The 27,791-nt window shown below is 39.6% G+C and overlaps 1 protein-coding gene across 1 annotated transcript in view; it reads right to left on the minus strand.

Moving 5' to 3' along the window:
* Positions 1-27,791, minus strand: part of ITGA8 (integrin subunit alpha 8) — a 177,616-nt gene that overhangs the window by 18,344 nt on the left and 131,481 nt on the right. Inside the window, exons 24-27 of the mRNA XM_004757564.3 lie at positions 23,984-24,089; positions 21,928-22,086; positions 7,324-7,452; positions 2,420-2,533 (exon numbers count right to left, since the gene is read on the minus strand). Of these exons, the coding sequence (XP_004757621.1) occupies positions 2,420-2,533; positions 7,324-7,452; positions 21,928-22,086; positions 23,984-24,089 (508 nt within the window). The remainder of the gene's footprint in view (positions 1-2,419; positions 2,534-7,323; positions 7,453-21,927; positions 22,087-23,983; positions 24,090-27,791) is intronic.

Raw genomic sequence — 27,791 nt, forward strand, 5'->3', positions numbered from 1 at the left:
TTCAAGACTGGAATAAGCAGAAACTGGGCATGTGGAAATGTGGGCGATGGCGGTGCATAAATGCTGGTGACTTGAGCCACTCTTTCTCATTTTGGTTTCGGCTCAGGTCATGATCTGACGTGGGTCATTAAGCCCCACGTCAGGCTCTGTGCTCTGCAGGGAGTCTGCTAGAGATTCTCTTTCTCCTTCTTCCCCTCTCTCTGCTCTCTCTCAAAGAAGTTAATAATCTTTAAAGAAAATACAGTAATCACATTTCCCTTGACTGTGGGGTCATAATGATTTTAGTTCTTCACCAAAAAGTTATTCTCCCTTATTTTAGTAGGATGTGATGCCCAAAGTAATAAAAGGAATGTATGGTTATCACTGAAGACTGTATGGGCTTGGGAATTCAGTGAGACTGCTCTCCTCAACTCCTCAACTCTGAGATAGGAAGTAACAACTTGAAAGCAGAGTAACCACAAGCAAATTGATGGAAAGGAAGTGTTACTTGAAGAGGTGCCTGGTGCATAGTTGGCACTCCATGGTATTTGTTTAGTGAATGAATAAATAATGGTTTAACTAAAAAAAACCCAAATCACATAAATTGTGTACTGCACTTATCTCTGGTACAGGCATTTAAAACTGGGGGCTATTTTGCCCCCAAGAGGACATTGTCAATGTCTGGAGACAGTTTTGATAGTGCCTGCTGGGGTGTGGGTTGCATCTAGTGGGTGGGGGGCCAGGGATACTGCTAAACATCTTATAAAGCACTTCCTATAAAGCATTTTATAATCCTATAATGATAGGTCCCCCATAATAAAGAATGATCTGATTTAAAATAGTATGCTGAGATTAAGAAACCCCACTTTTGGTTAAAGAAAAAAAAGCTTCACAACCACCATTTCAAAAATACCTTTAACTTTCTCTGTATTTATTTTAGAAACAAAACTAAGATTTGTGAGACTACAGAAGTATTTTGAATCCCAGAAAACATGAAAATCCAGAGCTATTAAATTCTGTATTTATTAGTTAGACTCAAAAGCATTTTAACATTTGATTTTCTACAGTGCAGTGAGCCAGCTGAATTTTTTAGTAGTTAAAATATGAGCAAGAATGCATAGATTTGGTAGGGTTTTTAATTTAGTTTATTGTCCCCTCTAAAATCCTTTCTAAACAACAAGATCACAACATATCACTTAAATAATACCACTTAAATAAACAGCTCTTCCCAAATGGAAAAATTAATTTGTTTAGTATAAAAAATCTTAAAACTTTAAGATGCACACCGTCCACAGAATTATCTGTGGCAGCGTGAGATCCCACAGTACAGATACCCTGAGGCAGCCAAGAATTTACTTATCACACTTATGTGGAATATCACTGAGATGTGCCCTTGCCGGAGCCCAGGCTGTGGGAATATCCCTTTTTCCTTCTTCATTGATTTCTATTTTGACCCTTTTGGGCATACAGCTTTCACTATGCATTGTACTCACCATCATTCTGCTAATATTTACTAAAGAACTACTATGTACTGGGTGCTGGGTAGAAAGTGGTGAGCTAAATAGATTTATTTGAAGCTAAGTTGGTGTCTAAACGTCTTAGAGACTAGGGATATTTACATCGTCTTCACCTAAAAGATGAAGGATTATTACTCAGCCATAAAGAAGAAGGAAGTCCTGCCTTTTGTGATAACACAGATGGATGAGAAGGGCATTACACTAAGTAAAATAAGTCAGAAAAAGACAAATACTGTATGACATCACTTAACATGTGGAATCTAAAGAAACAGAACTTAGGAATAGAGTAGATCAGGTTGTTGGTTGCCAGAGGCCGGGGGGCGGGGGTGGTGGGATTGGGGAGATGCTGGTCAAAGGGTACAAACTTCCATATACAAGATGAGTGAGTTCTGGGTATCTAATATATAATTAAAAATACCATATTGGATTCTTGAGAGCTGTTAAGAGAGTAGATCTTTAAAGTTATCACCTTCCCTACACACACACACACACACACACACACACAAAGGTAATTACATGAGGGGATAGAGGTGTGAACTAACTTCAGTGCAGTGGCCATTCCAAAACATATCCATGTGTCCAATCATCATGCTATAGCCTTAAACTTCCATACATTATATGTCAACAATGTCTCAATAAAGCTGGAAAGAAAATGTCTTCACCTGATGGGAAAGATGACCAGCTGATCTTAGCTGAACATCTCCATAGACGTGTCTTAACAATTTTAAAAATTAAAAACATTAAAATATGTTTAAAATTTTAATAAAAATGTTAAGTTAAAAATTAAAATTAAGTCTAACATTTTTAAATGAAAAAATTCAGGATGTTTTAAATTTAAAAATTAAAACATTTAAAAATCCCTTTTTGGAAAACTTCCTGCCAATCTCTTAAGGAGAGGTTCCCTTGCAAGTATGTGTTATTACCTGGAGGAAGGTCTTGGCCCATAACCGTGATCTGACTTTTAGGACGGCGCTTTCTCCTCCTTCTAGCCTCCCCACTGCACAGGAGATCTGTAAGCACTCGATATTTGTACAATTCTGCAACAAAGCAAAACAAATAAAACAAAATAACAGCAGTGGTGGCCAATCAGTGTCTTTAAATTGTAGTGGAAAATCAACATTCAGTTTATCTGCACTGCATTTTCTCAGAAGTCAGCACCTCATTCATAAATCATTCATTTAAATGACAAACAATTACACAGAAACAACCAAGAGAAAACACAGTTCGGTAGTAATGATGCATCAGTTTTACTGGTGGTGTAGAGATAAAATGGAACGTGAAATACGATACAAGATTTAAGCTTTTTTTCTTTCCTAAGGACTTGAAACAACCCTCCTGCAGCAGTGATTAGATTGTTCTGTTTCAATTTCATTACTTAGAACTTGGGAAGACATTTCTTATAGACACTTACAACACTTGACCCTGGACTAAGCAAGTCCTGAAAAGGCTTCAGAGGAAGCTCCCTGTATCTATATTATCTCAAAGGCCCAGTGTTCTCAACCCATTTTTTTCTAAAACATTCTTCTCTCTCAGTTACTTCTTGGTGATAAAACAGAATCTTCTTCAAGTTCCATCCATTAAGCTGTTTTTAACCTAGTTCCTAGTTTTGCCAACTTACAGTGGGTAACTTTTACTCTATGAAATGCATGTTCCAGGGATGTATTTGTTATGATGACATTCTACCTGTCAAATCGTATTTTCCAATTAGATCCAGTATTTGGATCCAATTTATTTCAATTTATTTATTTCATTGAACCCTTCTCGTCCATTTTCTGTGTACCTAGGTACAGGATGGTACTTCTTGAATTGTACTCTGTCACTGATTTGAATTTCTTGAGTGGGTTATGCTTTATTTATTTCTCGTGTCTCCAGCACTGGGCTCTGGCCTATTGATGCTCAGTAAACGTTAGTTTATTGAATAGTGTGAGGAGGATTTAATGGAGGCATTTCACTTTAATGAAATTGCTAAACCACAGAGTAACTTGAGGGACATATTGCCATGAAAATCTTTTCCAAGAACCTCCAAATTCTCTAAAAGCAAAGCAATCAGGAAGGCATATCTGATAAATTCCAGGGAGGTCAGACTTCGACATGCTGCTTCCAAATTCAGGTGGCAGGGCTGTTCTTGTTCTACTAGGGATTGGGGCACTGAGGTGTTTGGAGTTTTGTGCCTCCGGCAGGAGCAGAAATCCTGGAGGCACTGCAGTCCATGTCCCCTGTGAGGACCCTCATGTTTACCTACATGTCATTACTGACATGCTGTGTATCTCCAGGGCCACCCTCTGCAGGCAAAGGAGGCAAGTGAGAAGGAGGTGATTCTTAGAAGCCCCCCTGGAGCTGTTGGTCCTGGTGAGCTAGCTCTGTTGGAGGATTCTGGGGAAAGATGAATCTTGAAGGGTGAGAAAGAGTGACCTAGCAGTCTAGGCAGACAGGGACAAGACCGGTGTGAGTTCAGAAAAGTGGAGAAAAGGGTACTCGGGGCCAGGGTGGACAGATGGAAATGAGAGAGGAATGAGAGAAAGTCTAGGTGGTAAGAATGTTCCTATTGGAGTCAGGGAGTTTAGATTCTATTCAGAAGGTCCCGTTTAAGCAAGGGCTATGATGGGGTTTGGGTTTTAGGGGCAGGTGTTATGGGAGGCAATAATAGGGAGAGGAGAGTGGGAAGCAAGGAGGGTGACGAGGACTTGTTACAAGAGTTCAAGGAAGAGGGGAGGAGGCCTTGAACTAGGTATGGGAACAGAGAAGGGGAAGATGAAGTTTGGGGAAGTTCAGGAAGTAGAATAGGAGTTGGTGACAAATTGGAAATTGGGATGAAGGAGAGGGAGGACTGGAGGGAGCCCTTTTGGCTTGGGGAACTGAGTGGATGGGCACTGACATTACTGAGATCGGGAATTCTAGAGGAAAAGCCCATTCTGGGGGTCATGGAGACAGAGTTCTGGACATGTTGGGGCTCGGGTGGCTATCAGGCATCCAGATGAACATAGACGCTGAGCCTCTCAGGTCTAGAGTGCAGCAGGGATGGCTAAGATGGCAGGAGGCCTGTAGGCATGGCTGTAGTTCATGACCATGCAGGAAACATTTCCCTGAAGGAGCTAAGTCGGTGGCAGAGGGGAGAGACCCGAGGTTGGTATCCTGAGGTACAGGGACATCTGAGGCTGGGCAGAGTAGAAGCCCACAAACAATTCTAAGAAGGCACAGGCCAGCAGACTGGAAGAGAACCAGGGGAGAGTGTTTTGTGGGAGGCCAAGGGACAGGACAGTTTCAGGAAGCGGTTAATAGTATCATAGGCTGAAGAAGGTTTGAAAGATAAGGTTTCTGTAAGCTGAGGAGGGAAGGGACAAGAAGAGAGCCTGGCAAGAGGAGAATGTATGGTCATTGTAAGAGCAGCAGGGGCCTGAGATGAGAAAGACCAGGACGTTTTTGGGCGGAGGAGAAATGTATTTCAGTGTGGCACATATGAATTTTTCTTATGCAAATTGGAAATTATGATCCCAGCACAGGATGTTGGCACTTTGCACTTTCAAATTCCTAATCAGAAATGGGATTCAGTAAGTTGTTTTTAACTAAACAAAAACCGTAGGAGGTCTTATTGAACTTTTGATTTTAGAATAAACTTTGTATAATCACTTTCTATCCAGAACTGTTTTGACTTGAGGACATAGGGAGGCATATGATTTGCAATTTTTGAACCAATAAAAGACAAAAGAAAATAAAGCATGAATTAACAAAGTCAGAAATGGAAATCAAGAATTGCTTTGCTTTCATCTGCAAGTAATAAGTTTCTATGATACATTACATTAAAAATAATCTTACATTAAAAATCTTTAATGAGAAAGAATGGGTCGGAAAAAAACCTGACCCTAGAACTGAAGTGCATATAATTTCCTTTCTTTCTTTCTTTTTTATTTTTTTTAAGATTTTATTTATTTGACAGAGATCACAAGTAGACAGAGAGGCAGGCAGGAGGGTGGTGTGGGGGCAGGAAGCAGGCTCCCTGCTGAGCAGATAGCCTGATGCAGGGCTCGATCCCAGGACCCTGAGATCATGACCTGAGCTGAAGACAGAGGCTTTAACCCACTGAGCCACCCAGGTATGCCAGAAGTACATATAATTTTCAAAAGAATTTTAGTTATTGATCATCTCTCCTGCCTCAGTGTACTCATGAGACTTAGACTAAAGCGGGAATCGAAAAACACAAGTAAACCCTGATTTTCTAAATTGTTGGTTCCTATATAGGTTTGGACACTGGTTCTCCAGAGGGCTTTCACATTGATACTGCATATTAGAATTCTATAGATGCCTATCATTGTTTTCTTTTTTCAAAATTTATTAAATTTTTTGTTGAAGTATAACTGACATATAACATTACATTAGTTTCAGTTGTATGACATAATGATTTGATATTTGTATATATTGTGAGATGATTGCTACAGTAAGTCTAGGTACTATCCAACACCACAAATTTATAGTTTTTTTTTATGATCTTGAAGAGCTTTTAAGATCTGCTTTCTTAACACCCATTGAATACACAATATAGGATTGTTAAGTGTAGTACCATTCTGTAGGCCACATCCCCAGGACTTAAATCATTGTTTTCCATTCTATTGTTTCTCTTGGAAACTTTCTTTAAACAATAATATGTGGGTTTTTATTAATTTATCCTAAACTGAATAAATTATCCTAAATGAATTCATCCTAAACTAAGAGTACTCTTAGGTTTTGAAAGACATTACCATGCCATAAAAATTTATAGGGACTTGAACCAAAATCTGCCCTCTGCCATAGCTTTTTGCCAGGTAACTTTAGGTACTTCTATTATAATAAACATTCCTCTCTTGATGTAAGTTTAATTGAATAAGTTAGACTTGCTCAATGTACGTTTCTGTCCATTTCCTTGTTTGAAACTTCTTATGAATGTTAGAACATATTCAAGACACATTAAAATAAAACATTTTAGCCTCTTTCTTTCTTTTTTTTTTTTTTTAATTTTAGCCTCTTTTAAGTGTGGAGTTTGTTGGTATTAACATTCACCTTGAGATGAGTAAGAGAATCAAATTTTCTGAAAATACTGACTCTTAAGTACTCTCCACAGTTTTGCAAAGGTTTGACTAAGCTCAGGATAGATCTACCACAGTTTCCCGTGCTAAGACTATGCAGGGTTTGGGCCCAGGAAATCCGAAGACCCCAGTCTCATCTTTTCTGAATCAGCAGAGGAGTCTGAGATGCAAGGACAGGTGGGACCACCACCCACCCCAACCCGAACCTCCTGGCCCAGCTCTTTCCATACTCTCAGCGCTCAGTGTTTGGGAATGGGCTCACAGCAGGAGCTCTGTGTTCTGCAAATGCATTGCATGCCATGTTTTAGGTTTTTAGCATTATTTTTTTTAAAAGATTTTATTTATTTATTTGACAGAGAGAGATCACAAGTAGGCAGAGAGGCAGGCAGAGAGGGAGAAGCAGGCTTCCTGCTGAGCAGAGAGCCCGACCCGGGGCTCGATCCCAGGACCCAGGTCATGAGATCATGACCTGAGCTGAAGGCAGAGGCTTAACCCACTGAGCCACCCAGGTGCCTTTAGCATTATTTTTCTACTGTGGCCTGTGTGGCAGATTTAGAAGAGTGAAAACACTATAATGCAAATACACCTTTGTCCACAGGGAAGAGTCCCTTGTTTTCAGGGCTCACATTTTCTGTTGTCAAAACATGGCAGGCAGATCTGAGCATTGAATGAGATGGAGAAACAATAGTTGAAGTTCAAGTCTTCTGTGTTTGGGATTTCTGTCCAATCTAGTCTTTCCTCTCTGATTTGCACACACTGGGATAACTCACCAGAATTTTTGCAGGGCTCTGTCTGTGGGGCTCTGGCATCTGCACATCTCTCTTTCTGACAAGATGAGGGATGGTCGAATTTCGCAGAAAGGCACTCAGCTCGGGGGTGTCCTCTGGGGAGGCAGCGGGCTGCAAAGAGAAAGCAAGAGATACCTTGTCACCTTTTCATTAGCCTTGAACTCCAGGCATTTTTTTTCCCCTCAGAGGACTAGGAGTCACAAGAGAAGCTGGACCCGTCCTGATTTACCAGAAGTGTGTTCAACCACAAAATGAAATAGATGGGCAGGAATAAGCCTTCCCATTCTCCAATCATAGGAGCGCCTGAAGGATGGGGAATGCATTCTTGGAAAGTTTATCTTGTAAGCATGAGATTTTAAGTAGAAGTGATTCCCTCAGAAGGAAGTGACTTTTCAAGCATGGGTCATTATTTTCCTGTTACTTTTCTCTCATCATATATCAGTGCTGGTGAAACGCAGGAACATTTTGTGTGGTGGGACAGATCCTTAGGTGGCAGGAAAGTGAGGTGCTGGCCATAGGGAAAGAGATGTAGTCAAGGACCCAACATCAGCATGTCTGGCCCCACACTCCTGAAATTATAAGAAATGCTCCCTCAGGAATGGATCGAATTCTAATAAAAATGAGTTTTCCGAAGCATGCCACATGAACGTTATGCTGTAAGGGAGCTTGTTTAGAGCCCGGAGTTTGTTTTGTGAGTGTTCTAGAACTCAATGATTTTATCTCAGACTCCATGCTTAGTACATCTGATAGCTGAATAAATATTTTGAAAGTGCCAATAAATCACACATAATATTTCATTAAAATTCTTCATTTAAGACTGACTGAATATAGAATCTTAATTTCCTGTCCCTGCCCCAAGTCCCCCCCACACATGTTCTTTTAAATGGTTTCTCTTTGTAGCCCCAGGAGCAGAGTGTGTGTGTGTGTGTGTGTAGTTTTTCCTTTGAGATTTTCATGTTTCATTTCTTTTTTATTGTTCACTGGAAGATATGTTACAGAGTTAACTCTGCATGTAACCAACCTGCAGGGAAAAGGTGCTGGAAAGACATTCGGAATGTTCCTTTATTCCTGTAGTGGTAGCAGTAATAGTAAAATAATAGCCCAAAGAGAAGACAGCTCCGCAGCTTCATATGTGGTGACGTCAGATGCAGCTTGTGGATGGGTGAAGACCACGTTTGTAGGGGTCCCCGCTATATCATCATTTACAAATACTTATGGGCATCCTCTCAGTAACACACAGGACTTATTCTGAGCCAGAGAATGAACATATTACACAGCAGGGGTTGATAAAACATGCTTCTCTCTTTTAGTAATATTGTTTTGCAGATAGAGGAATGTCCCTCCTAAACACCACACTGAGGAAGTCTTCAAATAGCTTACCAACTAGTTTTTGAAAGTGGCATTCCAGAAATTATTTCAAAATATAGAGCAAAACAAGACAAAATAAAACCCCAAAAGCAAAAATGAACAAAAAGCTAAAAACAAGGAAGAAGTTATCCAAGAAATGTAAACAACAGTTACAGCCTGTTTTTTAGATGAACTCTGGGAGCCTATTTCACAATTGATTGTGAACCCGCAGGTCATATTTTTCCTGAATCTGAAACCTTAGAGGTGAGGACCTCTTAGCACCACATTAGGCAGGCGTTCAGTTCAGAAAACAGTTTGCTAAGTGCTCTCAGAAGCTGGTGGTAAACACTCAACTATCTTCTTTAGAACAAATATGAAAATTGCTCTTTTCTGCAATAAGGAAGAAATTATTAGTAAATATGGTTCTTTCCCCAGCTGCTACTCAGATTTTGACTTCAACAGGAGTTTTCTATTTGCATGAACTCTTCACAAAACTCTTCACTCTGAGATAGGTTTAAATTTATGAGCTAAAGGGATACTGTCTAGCTGGAATGTGCAATACTGTTAGAAATGCAACTTTGGAAGAAAATAGTTGGGTGCAATCACATTAAGGGCTTTTTGAATCCAAACAAACACAACACGTACTATCTTCTTATTTGTGATTTCTCTTTGGGTTTCAGGTATGCCTAATACACAAAAGATGGTGGACTTTCCCTCATGTAATCCTTTGTCTATAATTAAATTGAAGTAGAGACAAACCTAGGAGTTCAGTCTACCATGTAATTTTCTTTAAGGCGTAAATGTTAAGGATTTGTAAGGAGAGAAAAAAAAATAGATTTTTTTTTTAACGTCCCGAAAAAAGAATAGTTCATCCCATTGGTGATTTTGAAGCTTTTCTTAGTTGTTGGACATGTGTTTTTATATTCTAAAATTTGCAGGAGAACCTGAAGACCCTCTTAAGGAGAAGTTAAGGCAAAGAGAAATGGACCCTGGAGAGTGTATTCCCTTTGGTGGCTAAAAATTGGACCTATAGGTACTGTTAAAAATAAAAGATGAATGATTGTCCTCTATTGGGGGCGCATGAAAGAGACAGAGAGACGGAGACAGAGAGAGAACGTAAGTGGATTGGGAGCTGTAACAATATTCTGCATTCGGAATTAATAAGGAGCAATAAGTAAATGGAGGCAGTTATGAAGGAAAATAATTCTCTCAAGAGTAAGACAAAATGATGCAAATTTGCCAAGCCAAGCCACAGTCTGTGTGCTCACCGATTAAAACAAAACAAAACAAAAACAAAAAACCCCAAAAACTAGTTGCAGGGCTTGGCGGATGATCCTTGTGTTTCTGCTTCCATGTTTGTGCTATCTGGTTGTAATTTGGGATTCCTGTGAGAATGGTCTTGTTCGAGGCAGTTGGAACCTCCAGCCTTCCATGGCTCCAGAGCCCATTCTTTATGCAACACTGGCTTTCTCCCTTGTTACCGCTGCCCTCATCTAACCTCTGCCACATCATGTGGACCTCGGGCTCCTTTCCTGAGTGGGGGGCCCAGAACATGGTCCTGTGATCCTAGCACAGGTTGAAGCCAACACCTCTCTTGTCCTACTCTTCTGGCTACAGTGTGACATCCCACAGTCCTTTCTCCCTCTTTTTCTCACCCTTGGCTGTTCATGATGAAACCTTGCCAGCTTAAAAAAGTCCTTTACTCTTTATGTAGCTTGGGTTCCTCAATAGCGTCGGCTTTTTCAACTACATCTTATCTAGAGATCACAGCCTGTCTGGAGGACTCTCCAAACCCCAGGATAAAGTCCACCCAAATAAGATAATGGATAGTTGGAAGTCATTATTTTACGGCCTTGAGAATGGTTTAAGAAATACTTTATTCAACTCTAAAATTTTATTTCAAGAAGGATCTGGAATGAATTAGATTTAATGGATTGGCCCGAATGCTGCAAACAGTTGACTATTTCACAATGGTTTAGATGGCAGGATGTGCTGAAATTGCCACATTAAAATCCTCTATCTCTGAAGCCCTGAGGCAGAACCTTCATGGCCCTCTGTTTACATCCCTGTGCTCAGAGAAGGCAGAGAAATGAACTTGATGAAGTGAAATCATCATGGGAGGAACAGAAAACTGAAGACGGCAGCTGTTTCACTGGGAAGCAAAAGGGAAAGCAGAAGGGAATGCCCCCAAGGCAGGGTCCCACCCTCTGGGCACCAAGAGGGGCCACGCATCTCACTCACTTTTCCTGAATCCCGTCACCCATGCATGCTCCTGTTTGCCTTCATACTTGGGTAACAAAGCAGGCTAAGTGAATCCCCACAAGCCTGGTATGAAGCAAGTACTAAAAAACCTCATAACTGACAGACTTCTAGTGGCATCTGAGTGTGTCCCCAGTTTAGTCACTGATGTTTTGTATTTGGGCAGCAAGTGAGGTGCATGTGGGTGAGAACTTTTGCCCATGGCCTCCTATGATCACAGTGGTAGCTTTCAAAGGGAGTCTGCTCTTCAAACCTTGGGGACATGAGGGTCACTTGGTGGGGTAACTCAGCTGTACCAGTCAGTGTTGTACAAGAGAAAGTATATCCCGTTCAGGCCTTATCAGATTTGGAGGCTTATGTGAGGAGAGTCCAGTTTGGAATGCATGTTCAATTTATAGATGGATTGTATTTCAGAAGGTTTGAGGCTAGATGTTTGGCACTCAGAATGCATTTCTCTTTAGAGACAATCTTTTAAATGGTGGCTCAGTTTTCAGGCCAACCCACAAAAACCCTACTTTATCTACAATATGGCTTTGATGAGTACAACTATGTATTTATAATAAAAAGTAAAGCCAAGAGGTTGCTATCTGAGTAATTTTTTTAAAAAATGGGAAAAAATCCACATTGTGTTAAATACATTAGTTCTATTAAATGCTAATAGGTTTAATTAGCAGACCATGAGAAATTATTTTGAGATGTTGTGGAGACCCTGCCGTGGGGGAAGGGGTCCAGGATATTTCAAAGGTTTTAAAGTTGGTGGCATTGGTTCCTTGGAGCAGATGGTCTAGAAAATGCTTCTGAGGAAATCTGGACAGTTGCTTTTTCATCAGCACGTTTGCTTAGACATTTTGGGAGCTGCAATGAAGCAGTGAAGGAGGGCGCCACTTTCAGTGGTTAAGTGGGGAAAAAAATGAGAATATATATAGGAGGCGAAGTGGACAAAAAGGTGTATGTGACTCACAGAGAAAGCATTTTGCTGAGGGAAAATGAGTTGAGTGGCTGGAGAGGCAAACCTGGTAGGGAACTTGAAAATCCTCCAGAGGATACTTGGGAAAGCTGAGGTGGGAGTTTTCTCTCTGACAGGCCCACAGCTGGCCTGGGATATTCTGGTGGCTTGTCCAGTGGGCACTAGAGCATCCTCAGGAAGGGCTTGTAGACCTCACAGATGCAAATGTTTCAAGAGGCACTCACTAATTGTTCTTTTTAAAGAAATTGTAGAACCAGATCGTAAGTAATTTTTTCTTAGTGGGTAAGTTAGACTGAATGATAGGATTTACTTTTTTTTTTTTTTTTAAAGAGTTTACTTATTTATTAGAGAGAGAGAGAGAGAGAGAGAAAATGAACGGTGGGGAGGGAGAAGAAGAAGCAGACTCTCTACTGAGCAGGGAGCCTGATGCAGGACTTGATCCCAGGACCCTGAGATTATAACCCAAGCTGAAGACAGACACTCAGCCAACTGAGTCACCTGGTGCCTGACTAGGATTTAATTTTTACCTATATGAATGTGTCTTGCCACCTTATTCCTTTTATTAAATCTACCCTTTCTCTGCTTCTTAAAGAACTAAGTTAAAAAAAAAACTACAGATGTTTATCTTCAAATACCTATATTTTAAAAAACTATACTTATCTTTAAATATCTATATTTAAAAGAACAGTAATTAGCTTTGATGCAAGAATCTGAAATTGATACCTAGGTTAAAAAAAATTTCCCTGGGGCACCTGGGTGGCTCAGTGGGTTAAGCCTCTGCCTTTGGCTTGGGTCGTGATCTCAGGGTCTTGGGATCGAGCCCCGCATCAGGCTCTCTGCTCAGCAGGGAGCCTGCTTCCCCCTCTCTCTGCCTCCCTCTCTGCCTACTTGTGATCTCTCTCTGTCAAATAAATAAAATATTTTTTAAAAATTCCCAGACCTATTCCATTGAAGATAACTAGATGTAATAAATAATTTGTTCTTTACTAATTTCCAATTCATATTTAAGACAGAGAATAGACTGTTTAGCTTTTATATTATCTAGGAATAAATAAATTTGCCAGGTAAGTTTATAGGGACTTCACCAATAAATTACTTATTATCTTAAGAAGAAAATAATGAGGGAGGAGTCAAGATGGCGGAGAAGTAGCAAGCTGAGACTGCTTCAGCTAGCCGGAGATCAGCTAGATAGCTTATCTAAAGATTGCAAACACCTGAAAATCCATCGGCAGATCGAAGAGAAGAAAAACAGCAATTCTGGAAACAGAAAAACAACCACTTTCTGAAAGGTAGGACTGGCGGAGAAGTGAATCCAAAGCGACGGGAAGATAGACCCCGGGGGGAGGGGCCGGCTCCCGGCAAGCGGCGGAGCAACGGCTCACAAAATCAGGACTTTTAAAAGTCTGTTCCGCTGAGGAACATCGCTCCAGAGGCTAAACCGGGGCGAAGCCCATGCGGGGTCAGCGTGGCCTCAGGTCCCGCAGGGTCACAGAAGGATCGGGGGTGTCTGAGTGTCGCAGAGCTTGCGGGTATTGGAACGGGAAAGCCGGCTACAGAGACAGAGCTGACAGTAAGCTCGCAGCTCCGTGTTACCTTGAACCGGTCGCAGGCTCGGTGAGCTCGGAGCGCGGCCGGAGGTCAGGCAGACGGGAGTAACTGGGCGCGGTTCTCTGAGCGCGCACTGAGGAGTGGGGCCCTGGGCTCTCGGCTCCTCCTGGCCGGAGACCAGGAGGCCGCCATTTGTATTCCCGTCCTCTGGAACTCTACGGAAAGCGCTCAGGGAACAAAAGCTCCTGAAAGCAAACCCGAGCGGATTACTCACCCCAGCCACGGGTAAGGGCGGTGTAATTCCGCCTGGGGCAAAGACACTTGAGAATCACTACAACAGGCCCCTCCCCCAGAAGATCAACAAGAAATCCAGCCAAGACCAAGTTCACCTACCAAGGAGTGCGGTTTCAATACCAAGGAGAGCAGCAGAATTCCAGAGGAGGAGAAAGCCAAGCACGGAACTCATGGCTTTTTTCCTGTGATTTTTTTTAGTCTTGCAGTTAATTTAATTTTTTCTTTTTCATTTTTTTTTTTCTTTCTCGCCTTGGGTAAAAATTTTTTTTAACTGTTACCTTTTTCTTTTTTAACGATTTTATACTAGTTTATCTAATATATATATTTTTTCTTTTTTACATTTTTCTTAGGTGTATTCTTTTTTTAAAAAATTCTTTTCTTTTCTTTTTTTTTTTCTTTTCTTTTTTTTTTTTTTTTCTTTCTTCCTTTTTGAACCTCTTTTTATCCCCTTTCTCCCCACTCACGATTTTGGATCTCTTCTAATTTGGTTAAAGCATATTTTCCTGGGGTTGTTGCCACCCTTTTAGTATTTTACTTGCCCCTTCATTTAGTCTTATCTGGACAAAATGACAAGACGTAAAAATTCAACACAAAAAAAAGAACAAGAGGCAGTACCGAAGGCTAGGGACCTAATCAATACAGACATTGGTAATATGTCAGATCTAGAGTTCAGAATGACAATTCTCAAGGTTCTAGCTGGGCTCGAAAAAGGCATGGAAGATATTAGAGAAACCCTCTCGAGAGATATAAAAGCCCTTTCTGGAGAAATAAAAGAACTAAAATCTAACCAAGGTGAAATCAAAAAAGCTATTAATGAGGTGCAATCAAAAATGGAGGCTCTAACTGCTAGGATAAATGAGGCAGAAGAAAGAATTAGTGATAGAGAAGACCAAATGACAGAGAATAAAGAAGCTGAGCAAAAGAGGGACAAACAGCTACTGGACCACGAGGGGAGAATTCGAGAGATAAGTGACACCATAAGACGAAACAACATTAGAATAATTGGGATTCCAGAAGAAGAAGAAAGTCAGAGGGGAGCAGAAGGTATCCTGGAGAGAATTATTGGGGAAAATTTCCCCAATATGGCAAAGGGAACGAGCATCAAAATTCAGGAGGTTCAGAGAATGCCCCTCAAAATCAATAAGAATAGGCCCACACCCCGTCACCTAATAGTAAAATTTACAAGTCTCAATGACAAAGAGAAAATCCTGAAAGCAGCCCGGGAAAAGAAGTCTGTAACATACAATGGTAAAAATATTAGATTGGCAGCTGACTTATCCACAGAGACCTGGCAGGCCAGAAAGAGCTGGCATGATATTTTCAGAGCACTAAACGAGAAAAACATGCAGCCAAGAATACTATATCCAACTAGGCTATCATTGAAAATAGAAGGAGAGATTAAAAGCTTCCAGGACAAACAACAACTGAAAGAATTTGCAAATACCAAACCAGCTCTACAGGAAATATTGAAAGGGGTCCTCTAAGCAAAGAGAGAGCCTACAAGTGGTAGATCAGAAAGGAACAGAGACCATATACAGTAACAGTCACCTTACAGGCAATACAATGGCACTAAATTCATATCTCTCAATAGTTACCCTGAATGTGAATGGGCTAAATGCCCCTGTCAAAAGACGCAGGGTATCAGAATGGATAAAAAAACAAAACCCATCTATATGTTGCCTCCAAGAAACACATTTTAAGCCCGAAGACACCTCCAGATTTAAAGTGAGGGGGTGGAAAAGAATTTACCATGCTAATGGACATCAGAAGAAAGCAGGAGTGGCAATCCTTATATCAGATCAATTAGATTTTAAGCCAAAGACTATAATAAGAGATGAGGAAGGACACTATATCATACTCAAAGGGTCTGTCCAACAAGAAGATTTAACAATTTTAAATATCTATGCCCCCAATGTGGGAGCAGCCAACTATATAAACCAATTAATAACAAAATCAAAGAAACACATCAACAATAATACAATAATAGTAGGGGACTTTAACACTCCCCTCACTGAAATGGACAGGTCATACAAGCAAAAGATCAGCAAGGAAATAAAGGCCTTAAACGACACACTGGACCAGATGGACATCACAGATATATTCAGAATATTTCACCCCAAAGCAACAGAATACACATTCTTCTCTAGTGCACATGGAACATTCTCCAGAATAGATCACATCCTCGGTCCTAAATCAGGACTCAACCGGTATCAAAAGATTGGGATCATTCCCTGCATATTTTCAGACCACAATGCTCTAAAGCTAGAACTCAACCACAAAAGGAAGTTTGGAAAGAACCCAAATACATGGAGACTAAACAGTATCCTTCTAAAGAATGAATGGGTCAACCGGGAAATTAAAGAAGAATTGAAAAAAATCATGGAAACAAATGATAATGAAAATACAATGGTTCAAAATCTGTGGGACACAACAAAGGCAGTCCTGAGAGGAAAATATATAGCGCTACAAGCCTTTCTCAAGAAACAAGAAAGGTCTCAGGTACACAACCTAACCCTACACCTAAAGGAGCTGGAGAAAGAACAAGAAAGAAACCCTAAGCCCAGCAGGAGAAGAGAAATCATAAAGATCAGAGCAGAAATCAATGAAATAGAAACCAAAAAAAACAATAGAACAAATCAACGAAACTAGGAGCTGGTTCTTTGAAAGAATTAATAAAATTGATAAACCCCTGGCCCGACTTATCAAAAAGAAAAGAGAAAGGACCCAAATAAATAAAATCATGAATGAAAGAGGAGAGATCACAACTAACACCAAAGAAATACAAACTATTATAAGAACATACTATGAGCAACTCTACGGCAATAAATTTGACAATCTGGAAGAAATGGATGCATTCCTAGAAACATATAAACTACCACAACTGAACCAGGAAGAAATAGAAAGCCTGAACAGACCCATAACCAGTAAGGAGATTGAAACAGTCATTAAAAATCTCCAAACAAACAAAAGCCCAGGGCCAGACGGCTTCCTGGGGGAATTCTACCAAACATTTAAAGAAGAACTAATTCCTATTCTCCTGAAACTGTTCCAAAAAATAGAAATGGAAGGAAAACTTCCAAACTCATTTTATGAGGCCAGCATCACCTTGATCCCAAAACCAGACAAGGATCCCACCAAAAAAGAGAGCTATAGACCGATATCCTTGATGAACACAGATGCGAAAATACTCAACAAAATACTAGCCAATAGGACTCAACAGTACATTAAAAGGATTATTCACCACGCCAAGTGGGATTTATTCCAGGGCTGCAAGGTTGGTTCAACATCTGCAAATCAGTCAATGTGATACAACACATCAATAAAAGAAAGAACAAGAACCATATGATACTCTCAATAGATGCTGAAAAAGCATTTGACAAAGTACAACATCCCTTCCTGATCAAAACTCTTCAAAGTGTAGGGATAGAGGGCACATACCTCAATATCATCAAAGCCATCTATGAAAAACCCACCGCAAATATCATTCTCAATGGAGAAAAACTGAAAGCTTTTCCGCTAAGGTCAGGAACACGGCAGGGATGTCCATTATCACCACTGCTATTCAACATCGTACTAGAGGTCCTAGCCTCAGCAATCAGACAACAAAAGGAAATTAAAGGCATCCAAATCGGCAAAGAAGAAGTCAAATTATCACTCTTCGCAGATGATATGATACTATATGTGGAAAACCCAAAAGACTCCACTCCAAAACTGCTAGAACTTATACAGGAATTTAGTAAAGTGTCAGGATATAAAATCAATGCACAGAAATCAGTTGCATTTCTCTACACCAACAGCAAGACAGAAGAAAGAGATATTAAGGAGTCAATCCCATTTACAATTGCATCCAAAACCATAAGATACCTAGGAATAAACCTAACCAAAGAGACACAGAATCTATACTCAGAAAACTATAAAGTACTCATGAAAGAAATTGAGAAAGACACAAAGAAATGGAAAAATGTTCCATGCTCCTGGATTGGAAGAATAAATATTGTGAAAATGTCTATGCTACCTAAAGCAATCTACACATTTAATGCAATTCCTATCAAAGTACCATCCATCTTTTTCAAAGAAATGGAACAAATAATTCTAAAATTTATATGGAACCAGAAAAGACCTCGAATAGCCAAAGGGATATTGAAAAAGAAAGCCAACGTTGGTGGCATCACAATTCCGGACTTCAGGCTCTATTACAAAGCTGTCATCATCAAGACAGCATGGTACTGGCACAAAAACAGACACATAGATCAATGGAACAGAATAGAGAGCCCAGAAATAGACCCTCAAATCTATGGTCAACTAATCTTCGACAAAGCAGGAAAGAATGTCCCAATGGAAAAAAGACGGCCTTTTCAATAAATGGTGCTGGGAAAATTGGACAGCCACATGCAGAAAAATGAAATTGGACCATTCCCTTACACCACACACAAAAATAGACTCAAAATGGATGAAGGACCTCAATGTACGAAAGGAATCCATCAAAATCCTTGAGCAGAACACGGGCAGCAACCTCTTCGACCTCTGCCGCAGCAACATCTTCCTAGGAACAACGCAAAAGGCAAGGGAAGCAAGGGAAAAAATGAACTACTGGGATTTCATCAAGATCAAAAGCTTTTGCACAGCAAAGGAAACAGTTAACAAAATCAAAAGACAACTGACAGAATGGGAGAAGATATTTGCAAACGACATATCAGATAAAGGACTAGTGTCCAGAATCTATAAAGAACTTAGCAAACTCAACACCCAAAGAACAAATAATCCAATCAAGAAATGGGCAGAGGACATGAACAGACATTTCTGCAAAGAAGACATCCAGATGGCGAACAGACACATGAAAAAGTGCTCCATATCACTCGGCATCAGGGAAATACAAATCAAAACCACAATGAGATATCACCTCACACCAGTCAGAATGGCTAAAATCAACAAGTCAGGAAATGACAGATGCTGGCGAGGATGCGGAGAAAGGGGAACCCTCCTACACTGTTGGTGGGAATGCAAGCTGGTGCAGCCACTCTGGAAAACAGCATGGAGGTTCCTCAAAATGTTGAAAATAGAACTGCCCTATGACCCAGCAATTGCACTATTGGGTATTTACCCTAAGGATACAAACGTAGTGATCCAAAGGGGCATGTGCACCCGAATGTTTATAGCAGCAATGTCCACAATAGCCAAACTATGGAAAGAACCTAGATGTCCATCAACAGATGAATGGATCAAGAAGATGTGGTATATATACACAATGGAATACTATGCAGCCATCAAAAGAAATGAAATCTTGCCATTTGCAACAACGTGGATGGAACTAGAGCGTATCATGCTTAGCGAAATAAGTCAAGCAGAGAATGACAACTATCATATGATCTCCCTGATATGAGGAAGTGGTAATACAACATGGAGGCTTAAGTGGGTAGAAGAAGAATAAATGAAACAAGATGGGATTGGGAGGGAGACAAACCATAAGTGACTCTTAATCTCACAAAACAAACTGAGGGTTGCCGGGGGGAGGGGGTTTGGGAGAAGGGGGTGGGATTATGGACATTGGGGAGGGTATGTGATTTGGTGAGTGCTGTGAAGTGTGTAAACCTGGTGATTCACAGACCTGTACCCCTGGGGATAAAAATATATGTTTATCAAAAATAAAAAATTAAAAAAAAAAAAAAGAAGAAGAAAATAATGTTCAAGTACTCTCAATTTGTTGGTAGCTGATTATATAAAATATACTGATAATTAATTAAAAAATCTATTTATTGATAAAAAAGCTTTTTTAGAATCTCTGGGTTATACACACTAAATACAAGTGAAAGTACTCAGAGGACCTGAAAGTAAAAACATTTCAAGTTTTTCATTATTCTGAATTTCAAGCATTCTTACCATTTGTCATTTTGGGAGCTATTCCTTCATATTGTAATCAAATCATCTTATAATCAATTTCCACAAACTGACAGTTTTATAGAAGAAGCATAATTAAGTTGCATTTTAAAAATTACTAGCCTTAGGGGCGCCTGGGTGGCTCAGTCAGTTAAGCATCTGCCTTCAGCTCAGGGTCCTGGGATGGAGTCCTGCGTCAGGCTTCCTGCTCAGCAGGGAGTCTGCCTCTCTCACTCCCTCTGCTCCTCCCTCCTGCTCATGCTCTCTTTCTCTCTCTCAAATAAAATCTTAAAAAAAATTATTAGCCTTAGATTTTTAATCAAAGTTTATACTTCAAAGAGTATCTGGGTGCTGTCACCACCCCATTTGCATGAATCTGTCAACATTTAAGGCAAGTTATCTGTTAGTATCATTCCAGTCAGTGTAAATTATTAAACTGCAACACAGAAAAAGAATTTACAACCAACATGGCCCATATCACATAAGTTACATAATATATATGAACATATATAAATAATGTCAGATATAAAGCAAACATTACACTCCGGAGTTTAGAGACCTTCCCCAGGTTTCTGTGCTTCAAGGATCTACCACTGAAGTAGAGAATCCATATGGGACATGTAAAAGGTTTAATTTCTTCAATGTTATACATTCCATTTGAAGATGTTATTTTATTTTTTAAAGAATTTATTTATTTATTTGAAAGAGAGACAGAAGGAACTTGAGTAGGGGGAGGGGCAGAGGGAGAGAAAGAGAAGCAGTCTCCCTTCTGAGTCGGGTGGAGCCGGACCTGGGGCTCCATGCCAAGACCCTGGGATCAAGACCCTGAGCCAAAGTCAGATGTCTACCTGCCTAAGCCACCCAGGAACCCCAGAAGATGTTATTTTATAATAAGCTACTGTCCTTGAAAGATATTAAAATCATCTCAGTGAAGAGCCGAGAGAGGAAATGGACAAAAAAATTTCCAAGGTGGAAGTCTTTTAAATAAGTTTGTGGAATAGTGACTTATTTATAATTTCTCCATAAAGAAGAAGCCCTGTCCTATAAATCTTTTCATACTGAATCCCTTTGTCTTCCTCTCTTGGAATAGAAGCTTACTGGGTTGAAGAAGAAAGCCTTTCATAACAGTGCCACTGGGTAGAGTAGAGGCAGACTTGCATTCTGAATGGTTGAGTTAGTGTTTCATGAAGTCTGCCCTTTGCTCCATTTTTAATAGAGACTCTGTCTCCCTGAGCTACTGACAATGATTCTTGAAGTTCTTGATTCTTAAAGTTCTCTTTTGAGGATAACATCTGGTTAAACAGGTTATTTTCCCTCATTCAGGTGTAATGTTTTCAAGGGTTTATGCTAATTATGTTCTTTTCTTCCCAGAAGAAACTTAAAGCCAGATTTGGATCTTAATCTGAATGAGATCAGCTGCTTGGACACTTGAGCTCCTGGCTAGTCTGTGACCAGCAAAGCAGCGTGGATGTCAGGTGAGGACTGTAGAATGGCAGAGTTTTAGGACTCCAGACCCTGCCTCTTACTAGACCCCCAGGTGACTGTATAAGCTTAAGAATCTGAGAAGCACTGCTCTCAGCTTCTCTATAAGCTGCACTAAAGAATGGGGTCCAGAAAGTTCCAGTCTGGGGGTTCTTGGGGCACTGAGATGGCCTTTGGCAAATTATCGCATTTCACCACTTGCTATTGGCAACATCTGGAAAAGCCTACTTGACAAAGATCCTTATATCTTTTGGCAATGTACCAAAAAGACTCTAAAAATAGCATTTTGTACAAATTCTCCAAAACATGACATGTCTATTAATGACTTTGGTTTGGTTGTGCTGCTAGTCAAACCATATGCAAAAGGTATCTATTAAAATAGGTTAAATAAATGACAGGTTACCATGAACAATAAAACCAAGAGAAATTTAAGTTTTCTAGGAGTGACACTTTAAGTTAGGTCTGGCATTTTTTTTTAAGATTTTATTTATTTATTTAAGAGATAGCACATGAGCAGGGGGTTGGGCAGAGGGAGAAGCAGACTCCCTGTGGCCCTGAGCAGGGAGCCTGACACAGGGCTCCATCCCAGAATGGACCTGAGCTGAAGGCAGACACTTAGCTGACTGAACCACCCAGGTGCCCCAAGGCCTGGCATTTTAACTGTAAAACTAAAAGAAAAGGCCATATAGATAATCACCAAAATAACTCATTCTTATAATTACTTTGCTTTAAAAAATATAAGCCATGGGTTTTTTTTCCCCCTTACCATAAAAAAGTAGGCTAGTTAGAAAAAAACAGTTAGACTAGGATCCTACCTTTATATCCTGTGGGTTGATGTCAGGATTTGTTTGACACTGCAGAGGTCCCAGAGTTTGGATATGAAAAATGTAGAGGAGAAATTCGTCCCGGGCAGAGAATGGCCAACCCACCTCCAGAAGGGTGTCACTGATGGTACTTGGTCCAATATTGTGCAGCTACAAGAAAGGAATGCGTAATGGTACAGCGCAAGTCAGGAAGAGGAAATCAAGCTCCATGTACTTCCTACCCATTCTAAAAAGTATTTTGGGTTTTAACACATCTGGGCTATAATGGTGGCAATAGGAAAATACCATCTATATAAGCAAGAGGAGCTCTGAAAGCAAGAGGCGCTGATGCTCAGAGAAAAAACTTCCTTCTGTGAAGCTCTGAGGGCAGATTTCCTTAGCAAAGACCACATTCACCATGTCTGATCATTGTGATGTTTACCTAAAATTTATATTCATTTAATCGCAGGGCTAGAAATGCAATTTTAATGCTATGCTTTCAAAACCTACTTATTCTTTCTTTGCATTGAAATCTGCCTTTTTCCTGACTACTGACTTGTCAATTGCAACCATATGCAATGCACTCTCTTTCACCCTCTGGAAAAATGGTTATCCATCAAATGCCAGAGATGGTCCAGGCTCACCACAGTTCACTTCAAGTGCACATTTCAAAGCTGAGCTCCTTCTGTTTTAATCAGTGACTCTCAAAGAGAGAGAGGCCACCTCTCATAAAGAGATGAGTGTTTTAAACTCATGAAGCCTGAACTCACAGGATAAAAAAACAGCTTGGGAAAGTCACGAAATGTATTTAAATTTATTGTGGTTTTGAAAATTCACTCCAAAGTTAACAGGGAACTTTTTTTCCCCCCACAATTCTGAAAATTATAATGACCAGTAGAACAACTTATAATTTGGTTTTGCCTATTAGGTGGCTCATTTAATTCACTTTATCAAAGCAACACGGCATGCACTGATAACAGTATATTTTGGGGCAGGTCAATAACATGTAGGAAACACATGATGATTGCTTTAGTCACCACTGATTACTACCCTAAAATTTTATGATTCATTTATGCTAAGATTAGAAGCAGGGCTTCTCTGAGAATGATTGAATATGTTTGCAAACATTAAAGTTTCACCATTCCTAAGCAGAAACCGGTGCACGCAAGGCCTAATGAATTATTTGACAGCATTTTTTTTCTAGCAAGGTTCTTAATCCTAGTAGCCTTGGGGACTATGCTATCCTTTTGCTATCAAGAGAGCTTAGTGCAAAGCTTTGATCCAGGTATGGATGGGGCTTCTGGTTCTGAACCACAGGTTGGGCAGATGACAGAGGTTTACATGTTGACACTGTGCAGGAGTTGACACTTCTTTCTCACATATGTACACAGCTCATCAGTTTTAAAATGACTTCATTGTTAACTGTAGAGAATGCTATTCACGTCCCTTGTAGCTTAAGATGAAAGTCACAGTCAGGATTACTAGGTCAGTGGAATGAGTTATGCAGGAAGGGGATAGAGAGCAGTAAATAAGAAGGGATCTCAAACAGAAGATGGCTTTTTCATAAGCTGCTGGTTTGCTTCTGGAAAATATTTTACTAATCAACTGACTATTTCAAATCTCATAATAAGTTATTCATGTGTGTGTGATATGTGTGTGTTTGATACAATAGCAAATAATTCATAAAATTTTCTCTCTCTGGTACCTTCCGGTTGGTGACCTTCAGTTTAAAGAGGTGGGTAGATTTTAAGGATATTTAAAAATGTAGGAAGAAGCAAAATAACGTCCAGAGAGCTAGTCATTTTTATGCTTAGGCTGTCCAAACGTTAAAAAAAGGAGATGTAAGGAACATCTGAAAGAGAACAGTAACAAGATAAAATATTCTCGTTCTATAATGGCTCTCACTAAAAAGCAAGTGACTCATACTGTACCCCCTCCCCGCACTGCACAAATCCAAGGTATATAAAGCTCAGATCTCAGGTCGGTGTCTTAAAGTGCTATGAAAAGTTAATTGGTAAAGAGCGTAAGACTAAATTCCTAACACAACTTTAAGATAGGTAAAACCTACCTCATAAATATGTTCCACCAGTGGTCCAACTCCTTCCTCTTTGCGGGGCTCCTCTTCTGGTTCCCAGTTATGAATGGGCAGAACAATCTGCGGAGGGTGGGATACTCTGAAACATGGAATGTTTTATTAATTGCTGGTGATGACACAGGTGAAAAATGCTGCGTAGTGTACAGTACACTAACCGCAATGAGTTTTATATATATATATATATATATATATATATATATATACATATATATATATATATGCAATATACTTGAGCAGATATTGCCTATATGGAAAAAGGTATTGAAAGTGATGTTCAGCAAAATAACTAAAGGAATAGTAAAGGATCTGAAAAATCTACAGGGATGCTTTTAATTCCTGGTCTCTAGCTCAGAGATAGACTCTTTTGTCCTTTCTCCTCTCTTGAGCACTAGGGAGCTCTCTTGGGACAGAGAGCGTCCCTGAGTTGAGATAGATAATTTAACATATGGACATATAAATGCATACATCTATCTATAGGTCCTGTGTAAGTGTGTGTGTGTGTGTGTACACACAGGGTATATAATCCCTACTTCAAGCCATATCAAGAAATGGGACTTTTTTGGTGGATAAAAATCTAGAAATCTAGAATTCTGTGTTGTGTTAAATGCTGACTTGTGAAGAAATGTAGTTTTGAATTAGATACTTGAAAATAGAAAAGCCACTTGTATATTCCTACTTCTTAGATTTCTTTGGCTTTTCATTAATGCAGCCATACCTCCCCCAAAGCCAGGTCTAGAGCCAAAATAAAGCTTGATCAAGTTCTAGAGTTGTCCTCTAGATAACTCTAGGGTGAGAGATGGAGAGACAAATGATGTAATCATGTAAGTAGGATATTAACTTGACACAGAGATATCTTTGCCTGCAGTTTACACCTAGAACATGAGCACTGGCTGAATGCAATGCAGTACAAGGCATTATTCTACATTAAAAGCTGGTTCCAAACTAAATTGTTAATTTTATATTATCTTAAAAAGAATACTTCTCAAAAGAACAATGCTTTTCTAGCAATTTTTAGGTGAAGGATCTTTGAAAGATTTCCTAGACCTCCAGCTAAAAGTAACTTCAACAGAAAATCCCTCTTTTGGCAATTGGAAGTTTTAAGTGCCCTTTTAAGGGCATCAGTAATTAATGCAGCCCCTAGCAACTTCAAATGCTATCTTTATTCCACACCCCCTCTCCAGTAATCTCTTTCTAAAGCAGAAAGCAAAATTTATTGGACTAACGACTGACCCAAGGACAAGTAAATAATTTCTGCGTGTCCTTATTTCCTCATCTGGAGAATTACGATAAACTCTGGGTTGTATACTACAACTGATTGGAAGACATCTCAAATGCTCTTTGCTAAAGTCACTTTGGCTGCATTGTCTTCTAGGGCTGGGTGGAAGAAGTATAATTTTTAAACTGACAACCCACAGAAATGCTACTAAATTATAAAACCCTTCGCTTTCATCTCTAATGGGCAACTATTAAATTACAAGTGCAGGGCACAGGCTTGCTGAGCTGGTACTTCAACATTCCCTACCCTTCGTCGGTTTGTTGTTATGTCATGCTGCCCTTTCCCACTTGATTTGATTAAATCATGTTCAGATTAAACACTGGGGACTTGGTGAGGAGAAGAGTACAGAATACAGATGGTTACACTTTTATTTGAGCAAAGCTCAGAGAGTTTGGGCTTCCGTCTCTGTGGAGTCTTCATGACCTAACCACCCAGAACTTTACTTTGCTCTTAGCTTGGCAACAGAAAGTTGACTCCAGGCTCCATATCCACTGTGAGGCTCTAAGGAAAATCCTTATTTATTTACTTATTTGCATAAAGAACACATACAGAGCAGAAGCTGAGCACATTTTCTCTGGAAAGTTTTGTTCTTATAGTCATCTGTCCTGGGGGACTGGTCATAAATGTTCAAGTACCACAGAATTATAAATATTTAGAACTTGACAGGACTATGGAGACAGTGTGTTCACAATCCCTCATTTTATACATGAAAGGAAAACTGATGTTCAGAAAAGTAGGGGTTAGTTGCAGGTGAAGACTTCAGCTTACTCAGGTGTACTCAGGACTTTTCTATTTCCAATGTACAGATGACTCTTGAAAAACATGGGTTTGGACCATGCTGGTTCATTTATGTGGATTTTTAAATTTCTATGTGAGTTTTCATATAAGGTACAGTATGGTAAATGATTTTTTCTCTTCCTTATGATTTTCTTCATAACATTTTCTTTAGTTTACTTTATTATAAGAATACAGTATATAACACATATGCAAAATATGTGTTAGTGAACTGCTTATGTTATCTGGAAGGCTTACTGTCAATAGTAAGCTACTAGTAGTTAAGTTTTCAGGGAGTCAAAGTTACATGTGCAGGGGGTTGGCACCCTAACATCTGCATTGTTCAGAAGCCAATGGTATAATGCACCACAGGGGCCATGAAGCCGCAGTGATTTTAGTAAAGCCAACTTAAAGAAACTTCCTGCCCCATTTCTGTAACAAAATCTAATAGAAATCTGTACGGAAAAGATAATCTATGATAGGCCATGACAAATCATGGCAAAACCATTCAAAAGCTATGGCTCCCCAAATTCAGTTATCTACTGTCTAAGACTTTTTCAGATCTGGGGAAATCATGACAAAAAATGGCTCTCTGAAGATTCCAAATGAATAAATGAAACACTGTCCACTCTTTTCAAAATTACCATTTTTTTTTTAAGAAGGAAGGAAGGAAGAATATAATCAACTATTAGCCAAGGATAAACAGCCCTCACAGCTCTTACTGAATAGTGCTCACATGCTAAGATGGAGGATAGAACATTATTCCACCTGAGACCCCCTCAGGGATAAGAATATTGGGGTACGAGTGGTGACACCAGACGTTAGGAAAGGATTAGGGAAGCAAGGAATTAGGTTTTTGATAAGTTAAGTCTGTGTGCTATCGGAAGTTCACATCTGATGCTGTGTTAGTACAGTCTGAATTATTCATTCATAATCATGTTTTCAAACATTGAAAGCCCCAAATAGCAGACTACTATTTATTGTGTGCAACAATGTTGACTCTACCCATTCTAGCCAGTGTCTATACAGACCACCATTGTTTATGATTGTAGTGTCCCGTGATCAAACCCACTCAATCCTGATTATATGACAAAGGACACAGGTTTATTACCCTTCGTGAGCTCAATGCATGTGGTGCTGCCTCTTGTGGCCAAATTCTCTTGCAGACTTAATGCTAAATTAATCCTTTGTACCAGCAAATGACATGTGAATCTACTGAAAGACAGTGTTGACACCATCTGGCTTTGAGAGAAGTGGACTAATTCTCAGTATTTTCTTTCCCATTGAAGAAATAAATGTATTTGAGTTTATTTTTAAAATGATAAAAACAACACTGAACTGAAAAAGAGCTGCTAGAGACAGTGCATGATAAAATACATTGGAATAAACACAACTGGCAAATAAAGTGAGATTTTTCTGAAGACTGAACATGGAAGATTTTCAACACAGTAGCTGTTTGTTCCTTGAAGAATTAAACATTGAAACCAATATTTTTGCTGAGTATCTGGAATAAAGAGTTTTACGTTGCAAAATGGCTAAAAAGAACTCTAACCCTGTGTTACAGAATAAACTGTGGTTAAATGTCAGACATTAATCCAGCAATTTAAAAAATTACACCTATACAAGAAACCCAATTTTAATTACCTGTTTTGATTATTGGTAAAATGAATAGATAACTTCCTTCCTTTTTAACAGAGAAATACTGATGACATAAATGATGGCAGAAATATA

Source organism: Mustela putorius, unplaced genomic scaffold (assembly GCF_011764305.1).
Source record: "Mustela putorius furo isolate JIRA1106 unplaced genomic scaffold, ASM1176430v1.1 tig00003913_pilon_pilon_pilon, whole genome shotgun sequence".
Lineage (NCBI taxonomy): Eukaryota > Metazoa > Chordata > Mammalia > Carnivora > Mustelidae > Mustela > Mustela putorius.